This window comes from Olea europaea, unplaced genomic scaffold, assembly GCF_002742605.1.
Source record: "Olea europaea var. sylvestris unplaced genomic scaffold, O_europaea_v1 scaffold1435, whole genome shotgun sequence".
NCBI classification, from domain to species: Eukaryota; Viridiplantae; Streptophyta; class Magnoliopsida; order Lamiales; family Oleaceae; genus Olea; species Olea europaea.
Window position 1 is genome coordinate 255,124 of NW_019231887.1, and position 10,294 is coordinate 265,417.

The 10,294-nt window shown below is 36.4% G+C and overlaps 1 protein-coding gene across 2 annotated transcripts; it reads right to left on the reverse strand.

Moving 5' to 3' along the window:
• Positions 1-2,144: 2,144 nt before the first annotated feature.
• LOC111375994 (phytochrome A-associated F-box protein-like) lies at positions 2,145-5,921 on the reverse strand. 2 transcript variants are annotated; one of them, XM_022998921.1, is made up of 3 exons: positions 5,329-5,921; positions 5,061-5,152; positions 2,145-4,343 (listed from the first exon to the last, which is right to left on the reverse strand). In XM_022998921.1, the coding sequence occupies exon 3, from the start codon at positions 3,401-3,403 to the stop codon at positions 2,387-2,389; it is 1,017 nt and encodes a 338-aa protein (XP_022854689.1). In that variant the 5' UTR covers positions 3,404-4,343; positions 5,061-5,152; positions 5,329-5,921; the 3' UTR covers positions 2,145-2,386. The 2 variants fall into 2 exon arrangements, with proteins under 2 accessions (XP_022854689.1, XP_022854688.1); XM_022998920.1 differs by having other exon boundaries at positions 2,145-4,986.
• Between the last annotated feature and the right edge of the window lie 4,373 nt (positions 5,922-10,294).

The window sequence follows — 10,294 nt, forward strand, 5'->3', positions numbered from 1 at the left end:
CCTTTATGAAAAAAGAAGCAATTTATTTTTTCAATTTGTTTTGGATTTCGAGAAGTAGCTTCCATAAGAAGCTATATTAAAATGATGTTCTCGACATTTCAAATATCATTTTCGATATTTGAATCTCATTTATATTTTAAAAGTACACATGTCAAATCATAATATTAAATGTTCTCGACATTTTAAATCTCTAGAATGACATTTGATTTCAAACATGACAATTCTCTACACTTGAAATGTAATTCTTGACGTTTCTATATCAATGAGAAAAATAGCATTAATTATGATTTGAAATTTGCACTTTTGAAATAAATATGGCAGGTTACGTGTCAAAAATTTATTGGCTAATAAAATTTTTGCAAAAATGTCAATTTCTTGTCTTTGTGTAGAATCATAAATTGTTCATAGGGATATTTTGGTCCAAAATATTCTAAAATACACATTTTAACAAAGATTTATGAAATTGAACATTTTTATAAATGAACATGTGAAAGTGTATATTTCAAGCAATTTTCTCTCCTTTTTTTTTCCTGTACAGAAGGCTTTTTGTTGCTTTGCCATTGTTTCTGCATGTGATTCCCTGTTTGTATTCGTTTCCTTCTTCAAGAGGATTGTAAAATCCAAATGTTGCAGCCTTTGAAACGTCAAAGTCTGCTGTCTTGTCCTCTTTCTAACACAAAAACAACAAGGGCGAAATGGGAAATTTTCAAGTGCTGATGATGATGCCACAAGCTGTCAGCGGCAGTCGGTCCCACCGTGGCAGATGGAAAAATGCATTTTGGAGGAAAAATGGTGATCAAACGGGGCGTAATATTTACATAATTGCTTGCAGCCGCCATTTAGTTTCCGAAAACTACAACAAATTATTTTTATTTTATAATATTTTTCTCAAGAATGTTGTAATATCCTCGTAAAATTTAAATTAAGCCATCGTTTTGGTTTATCACCTCTTTAATTTATAAACATGGACATCTCAAATATGTCTCGAGATTTGTTGGTAAATTTTAAAAACGTAAAAATAAATTCTAGTGAGATAAGAAATTAATTCTAGAATTGTCGACAAAAATTCTTTAATTTAAAATATTTGAGGTGTGGACAACTGTGTTTTCTTTCTTTCTTTTTTAATTGAAATTGAAATGCTAGCTAAACAATTTCTATTTAAGTCCATTTCTACAGAAGAGAATTGCATTTTTTCTTCCATTCTGGATAGCGAATGTATTAAAAATGAGCACGCAACATCCTCTCTCCATTATGATATATCTGATTCCCACCGTACAAATCATTTTCTTATCTTTCCTTTGCTAAACTGCACAACATTAGTCTGTGGCACAATGTTGCTGTCTATCTGATGTCCAAGTTAAATCAGTTGAACGTTGTTCTACACTTGGTCGTGAGAAGACTTGGGATATATGCCTAATGCCTAAACATCATGACCGAACTCACCAACCAATCAAATTTCTTTAAATGGATGGTGTCATGTTAGAACATAAAAAACTAGTTTATATCAATATATGAAATCTACCACAGAGATAAATTCGCAACCACACTCCATCAAACCAATTAAGTAGTTTGGATCTTTTAGGACATGCTTGGTACGTAGTAGCTCTATAATGGACAATTTTTAACTTACTTTTTCTATAACCGAACAAGCAATCAAATGGAAAAAATCTCAAACTCAGTCATGCACTTCAAGAGATACATATGAACATTAATAACTTCTCAGACCAAAACAGTGCAGCTGACTGAATGGCTAATGAAGGGACAAGACATAAAGTTTTCACTAGATTAGAGATGAAATATTAAGCATTAAAATGCAGACAACTGGAATATGATGTTCTTGACCATTGATTCGGATTTCAAAAACAATATGTACAGCAAAAACATGAAAGGACGAGTAATTCCTTAAATTTTGCAGGAAAGAAAAAACATAAAACTCAAAATTTTATTTCATTTAAAGATCAATCCACTGCACTCCGTCGAACAGAATACCGACTAACTGTATAGGAAGGAGGAGGCCCAAGATCAAGATTATTTATTGTTTGCTAATTATAAGAACCAATTCTATGTTCTTGAAAGACAGAGAGAACGATCCAAGGAAACTCAATTCCAATTTCAGTTCTCGCAAAGAAAAAAAGGGTATGATCTTACAGATAAACCAAAATCGATGGCGCCACAACACAAATTGCACAAGCTAGTACTCATTACCAATTTGAGAAGACAGCAGAAATTTCTAAAGTACATCAATTAATCAAAGATATAATAGAGTACTACAAATGCAATCAATTAGAAAGAAAGATATTCATAAGATCTATCCTGTCAATAAATCCTTAAAAACAGCTGGTAAAAAAGTAGAAACATAATCACCACCATAATTGAGACAAAAATGTCATGTGTACAATGGCCAATCCGTCCATGCCCCCGACACATGTCCATTCTCGCAGACATAAGCACGAACCACTGGCTCTCCATCGTCATGGTACCCAAAATACCTTCTCAAACAAAAGGAAGAATGCAAATCCCAGGTTTCTTTGGAGGTGCAGAAGGCACAATTCAGTTCAATCTTGTTCCTATTCCCATCGTTTATCGTCCTCCAAACCCTTGACTGCTTGAAATTCTTGAAAATCCCCCTAAAAAGCATATAATTCCGCTTCTCCTCAATGTGAACACAACCAGGCCAATTGCAAATGTACAAGCAGTCTCCTTTAAATCTGCTCGCAAGCAACTTATTCCCTTGCTCGCGGCTCAAATTCCATACACCAGAAGCCAAATGAGAACTAAGTGACCTACAAATCTTCCTCCTCTTAGGTAAAGTAAAATCAACATCCTGCTCCACTTTCTCCCGATCCCTAATTTCAGGTTGCTCTTTTGACATTTCAGCATGGTTTTGAGATGACGACGATTCGGAAGCATTATAAACGGTATCAAAAAATAAATCATCATACAAGGACCATCCACAATCAGACCCAGAAACAGTTAACTCGGAATTACCCCCGCTTGAAGAAGCAATTGTTTCAGATTTTTTGAATGGAAGTACCTTATTTTCTTGATAATTCTCATCAGGACCAAGCTCCCGCTCCAGCCCGAAATCAGAGTTCTCAAGGAGCACGCCGGAGTGGAGAAGGCCGGGGCAACAGACGGCGAGCTTGTAAAGGGACGCCCAGCCACCAGGCGGGGTGGCAGCCGAAGTGGAGACATTGGAAAGTAGATCGGAAACAACGGCAGAAATAGTCTGCAAACATTTGGTTTTGCAACACATGATCTGGACAAGAGATGCGAATTTAGAGGAGACACAGGCTATCCTAGCCCAGTGTCGGGGATCATCCTCAAGCTTGTAAAGTATGTTCAGAATTATATCATCGGATAGCCTCGAAAAAACACTTTCGGACATTTTTTGAAAAATCATAAACTATGAAAATTCCAAAATTTAAAAACCCAGAAAACAAATTACCGAGATTTGACAAGAAAATGACAGAATTCAAAGGGTTTTCATCTTCATTACAAGGATATGAGCACGTCAATAGGATTGAAAATCCTATGTAAGATTCAGAAAGGGACTAAAAATTCTATTCAGTGGAGAGATTTTTGCGGCCAGATTTGTTGATTTAGAGTCGGAGTGAGGATCTATTTATTGGATTGATGCACATCACTTGTATGAGGAGAATCCACCGGGTTTGCCGGCCCGACTCGGCCCATCTATTTAAACATCCTTTTCATTATTGATGAATGCATATATTATGGTTCGGTTTTGTTATGTACCTAATCAATAGACGTGATCTCGACTGCTAAAAATACAACAAGGGCTTTGTTATAAAATTGAACTTTTGTTCTCTGATAAAAGATATACATACGCTTTTCTATAGACACGACACGTGTCAAAATATAATTAATTGAGATACGCAATCGGTGTTGAACCTCGCAAGATAAATATTGAAGATAGGGGGCTGGAACCAAGAGAAGTGCGCTTCTCCATCATTGGTTGCAGAGGCTCACGAGTTTTAAATCTTTTGAAAACTGCTCCTTTGTTCTATTTTCCATCTTATTCTTACTGTAAATACCTTTTTTGATCATAAAAATGACAAGGATCCATTTGAGTAAAACCTGTAAGTTTTATCATGGCTTGATTCGTTTGTCATTGCCGATGTGATCCCACCTTTAACATCAGGAATCTCTCTTCAAAGAGTTGAGAGCCGACGATCGAAAACCTTACGCTCCTCGGCAAGATCCGTCCAAGTAAGATGAGTCAAGGCAGAGGTACTCATATTTTCAGCTCCAAACAAGTTGAAGGCACTTTCAAAATTGCTTTATATTTGCCCGGTCTCCATTATTAGAGGTGATTGGTTTTTCTACAATACAAGACACGGAATCACATTCTAATAGTGGTCTACATCGAATGTGAGTTGTTTATGACATTGACAGAGGCGACACTGGGACCCCAAAGTGGAACTCTGAGACGTTCAAAATGATCTGCGCCACACTTCGTAGAACCACAATAATAATTATGCTCAAACACACACAGAACCCATCTACATTCAAATCCCATGTGTCCCCACTTATCTATTCATTTAACTGATAAGTTCAATGTTCAATCTATTAAACATACTATGATTGTGCCAACACGGGAAGATGAAAAGAAAATTCACGATATGATTTCCAGCAAGGCACTGAAAATAAGCACACACTATAAGCTGATTCAGCAGTAGAATACGAACCTGAGTTGAAATGGAAGTGAAAGAGCACGATGAAAAAACAGATATGGCCAACAAAAAGATCCAAGGAAAAGCTCAGGAAATCTTAGGTAATTGGTAATTGTTTTGAAGCCTTTGCAGAAAAGGGCGATCATGGGTATAATAATGACAACTCTAATAGTTCAACAAGAATTATGTCAATTGATCCATTAACTAGAACATAGGTTTTCAAAGGATGGATCGGTAACCCGTCGGGAACCAAAAAGCACCACTTGTCATATCAACATGAGATAAATCTTATCTGTGTAAAGCAAATAGAAAATCAGGATTCATCTTGATCAAGAAAGTTACGCATAAGCCAAGAAAAGAGCGAACCTAGAAGGACTCCGGCTCCAACTCCGACTTTGGCTCATGCTTCTGTTACGACTAGAATATTTCTGTGGACTCTTGCCAACATGCTTCTGGCGCTGAAAATTTGACAGATCAAAACGATTTGGAGAAATAGAGCATACACTAGGAGAATTAAAACTTTACATTTCAAGGTAATAACTGTGTTATCCATGATCAACGGAAAATTGACAGACCAACAGCAAACGCATTAACAGCATATAAAAATTTGAAATATAATAATGATAAAACTTACAGATGGTGCAGGGGATCTGGATCTTGACAAAGATCTGAAGATGCTCCAGAAATAATCCAATTTAATATCCACTTGTGCCTCTTACAATGATCCAAGAGCCCCAACACCAATTCCACATAGAGTTACCGTGACCAAATGGATAAGAAAAACTCACGAGCATTTAGCACCACGGGGAAAGAGAAACAACAGAGAAGGCAGAACCAACACATATACAACCAAGCGACATAATTAAGAAAGAAGCAGAACCTTAACTAAAAATTGCATTTTAAAAGACCAATATGCAAGATAAACAAAATAAAGTTTGGATATTATGCTGTGGTGCTGCCAGCATTGAAGACAGTTAAAAATCCACCACAAACAGATGGTGTTCCCTCATTCAAATGGCAATTATTTCACAGTCCAGCTCCGCCTCAGCAATCCATGATGTCCTTTCTTCCCCATCTAGCACCCATGGACATATGTGATACTAATTAGAACAGCGACATCAGAAAGGATTCCAAAGCTACCATCTACAAAACATCGCAATTCCACAACAAAAAGAGATGTGGGCAATTGAATCTTATCCCACCAAGATCCTAACATGCTATCCCATACCGCAAATGTATCCATATCTCCAAAAAAAAAAAAAAAAAAAAAAAAAAAATGTAATTCCAGGTTCATGAGAAAAAATTATATGACCATTTTTCAACAAGCAGATACGTTCTGTCAGCACCACAATTAAAGACAATATTAAGAGCAAGGAACAACACAGGACTGATGAGAGAGAGAAACTAGGTTTAAGTCCAACTAGACATGCAAATGAGAAGAGTTATCCGAGGACAACTCATGCTTGGCTCGTGAAATAGTTCAATATTTATGAGTAATGCTATTTATAAGCACCGCTTGCATATAGCAATCTATGCACTAGGATAACAGCCACATTTTTCAATATTATAATTCATCAGAGAATGTGGTAGTATTGGAGATAGGTGAAAAAGGCGTTGCAAAGGCCACAACCAACAAGAAGGAGGTTCTTGCTACCTCTCAAAATTCAAAAGAAAATTACTCTTCCAATGTTTTAGCAAAAGTGACTAAAGCAAGGGAGAGAGGTGCAGAAGAATCCTCTTCTAAAGACAAGAAACCAGGCAGCAACTTTCCGAAAAGTTGATAATAAACACAAAAAAAGAAGAAACCTAGAGCATCAACCAATCAGAATTTTGAAGAGGCATCAGCAAGGGTGTCGCCTACTAACGCTTTGGTTCATCCCCAAGTTCAAGCTCCTAAGCTTTCATTTATAAGTGTGAGGTTTCGTCAGCGAGCATAAAAGTGATAACAATCCCAATCCTATCAATTCCAGTGAGAGTAAGACCAGCCAAGATTCATTCGAATTGACCAAAAAATCAATTTAAACCCTCTGATCTTGAGACGGCCAATATCTCTGACTTAGAGACCATTAGCATCAACACACAGACATTTGTGGAAGGTGCTTTCAGCTCATTAATGCCATTGCAGGACTTGGCAGAACAAATAAATTCCAATTTTCTTTTATCATTTCAGTGATCCGCTGCCACATAGACTAATGTTTCTAAGCCATGCTTATAAATTGCATTTATTCTATTAATATTCTCTCTTAAGTATTGTACTGAACTTGAACTTAGTGTTTTACTATAACAAAGCAGTGCTTAAGCTAGTGTTTGTTCCACGTTAGAATATAGCGGCATCTATAACAAGTTAGACATGGGCGTAAAGCATCACATGTTAACTTTATAGTGTGCGTGTGCGCGCGTGTGTCGTGTATGTTTCTCTCTTTTTTTTTCTTCTACTTAATTTTGTGTGTGTGTGGGGGGGGGGGGGTTTGTTGTTGTGGGGGGGGGGGGGGGGGGGGGGGGGGTTCAATTCTCTACATCTAACAAAAGGTAGGGGAAAGATGGATGGTTAGTGTGGACATTTTAAAAGATATAATCAGAGAACACATATGGCTATGTTCCATTTGTATTCTTTGTAGAATCCGGCATAAACATACCCCACATGGGTTGGACGCACACGCGCTCTTGTATAGTTTAGGGAGACTTACTTATCTTATAGATTAAGGGCTTTATCCATCTTTGGGAACTCTCCTCTTTATCCCCAATTGAGTCTCTCAGGCCACTGGACCCAAAGCTCCCTTCCCTAAAGGCAACAAAAAAATGTTGGCAACTTCACCACCATTGTTGAAACAGTTTGCTTGAAGTCAAGGGCTGGAAAAGGCATTCTAAATTTGTCTGTAGGCATGGTAATATCAATAATCTTAATGGTACTCCCACTATAATTTCACCTATAAATGTTTTTGAGAGCCAGCAAGATACCAGTCTAGGATCCAACTAAAATTGAGGAACCCAAATGGCAGTACCACCACCAAACATATTGGTACTATTGTCCTCCAAAACTTTTGTCCAACTTTTTTTTCCCAGGAAAAAGAGTCATTGCCAAAGTGAAAGGCAGATAGAATGAGACAAATCAGGATATATTTTTCTTTTAGAATAAAGGGACAATCAAATGAGAGCTTGATACTGCATATCATTAGATGGTTCAGATATCTGAAGAATCATCATATGAAGGAGGTGTATCAAAGACAATAATTTTGGGTATGTGAAGCTCTTGTGATTGAACTCTTCATTTCGATTTATTTATATAGATATTATTCCATTCTCCTCATACTAGTCAATCTCAGCATTGGAAGTCAGAAACACCTCACTATTGAAGGGATCTGAAACAAGCAGAACTCAACATGAAAGCAGATACAACAGATGAATCAATTAGAGTTGTCATTTTGGATGCCCGTGGAATGAACCAAGTTCGAGGTGACAAAATTAGAGTGAATCCAAGTTCTGAGGTAACAATTTGAGTCACACCAAGACAATAACAAATCTCAGCTTGATTCTTTTGCACCCCAACTCCCTCAGGTGCTCCTCCTAAAACATATGATTTCAAAACCAAGGTTGATATGACTGTAAACACCAGCATTACACAATACACCAGACACAAAGTACTGCTCTAATAATTGTTATGCTGAAACGCACAACAGCAAGAATGGACTACGAAAAAAAAAATATTTAGCATATACCGATACCAACGAAAGAATGAACATAAGCGTGAAGCACACCATATGTACGTGATGCATATAACCGTGCACACAAAAACAAAAGAGTCTTTCATTTAGGCTCCACAATTTTAAAGAATTTGGTGAATTCAATGGTAAACAAAGATCCCCAACAAGAGTTAACTACACATTGAGCAGATTGTCTACCTATATAAATTACTACTCAAAGTATACATAAATTGTTAACATATGCTCTTTTACTTAGCTCCTGTTTGGCCCCCATTAAATTAAATTTCATTTTTTTCTCCCCAATTTTCAATCACATAACCATTAAATTAAATTTCATTTTTTTCTCCCCAATTTTCAATCACATAATCTTCCATAAAATAATATTACACGTAAACCGAAAATTTTTCCTTCTTTTTCACCACTCATTCTCCAAAAAAATACTATTACACCCATTTTAATTTCAAAAAATGGGGGCCAAACGGGGGCTTAGTTATAAAGCATAGGAAGTAAAAATTAGGTTGAACTATGACAGAAAACAAACCATATGGTGGTAGAAAAGATCTATAAAACAAAATGAGGACCTTAAAAGACTATCTATTACCCATAAAAATATACAAATATTCAGCACGAACCCAAGAAAAGGAATTGAGCATAAAGAACAAAAATCATTAGTGATAAAATATAAATGAGCTTCAAAATTTATGCCTATTCTGGATAAGGGAAATACAAATGGACAATATCTCATCCAATTATACATCTAGTAACAAAAAATAAAAAATAAAAAAAAATGAAGAAGAAGTTACCTTGAAACAGAGTGTGCCTTTGATATGGAGCAACACCAGGACATTGAACTGCATGAAGGTTTGAGTTTAGGTGACTTGCTGCAAGGAGATTTATTAAGTTGATAAATAGCTGGTAAAAACAAAAACTATAAACCAAGACACAACATGAGATCACCTATTCACCTTCTGCTCCTACTCCAACTGTCACTTCGACTATGGCTCCGGTTTCGACTATTGCTCCTTCCTCTTGAGTAAGAATGGCAGCGGCTTCTACTTCTACTTCTTGAACGGCTTGCATCGTATTCCTTCACCTGTAATGAAAGATATTATGAGTAGAGTATGTGTAAATAATTGTATGCCATATATAAAAAAATATTCCGTCATACATGTACTCTAGCTCGAGAGAAAGCATTCCTAAACTCCAAGTCATCAAGTTTCTTGACCTATAGACATGGAAAGAAAATAATTCATTTATTAGTCTGCCTGATATTACGAATGTATTCAGTCAGGAATGAGAAAAGAAAAGTATCCTCCTGAGAAGAGCAGTCAACATTTGAGAAATTGATAACTTAAAGCTTATTTCATGTCATCATGATTAGTGTAGTCCACTATTGTCTTTCCTGCAGGACCAAAAGTACCAGAGACTATAAGAATCCTATGTCAAATACTAAAGAACTCAATTGCATGTTTGCAACTTCAAGGCACAAGTAAGAGATGATTAATATAGCAAAATACTGGGGATTGAAAAACTAGCAAGCAACTTAAAGATTATAAACATAGAAGTCGGGTTACTTAAGCATGAATGTATCACAAACCAATATATTGATGGAGCCATATGCATGACTAACACCAGCCTTGTCCAATGAAGTGAAGTACGAGAGCTGAGAAACTACAAGTCAAGTTCAAAAATGGTTGGCATAACTACACTGAATCAAGCCTTGTAGCATATTTAAGGCAGAATATGTGCAAGGTCTCAAAAGAACTCCAAAATTGAAAACTCAAACCTATACCTGCAAAACTAATCCTATACCTTTTTTAGCCATCAGACCTCATCAAGCAATTCAAACCAGAAATCACGAGGTACAGTTTAAATAAACTAATCCTTTAAATTAAATTG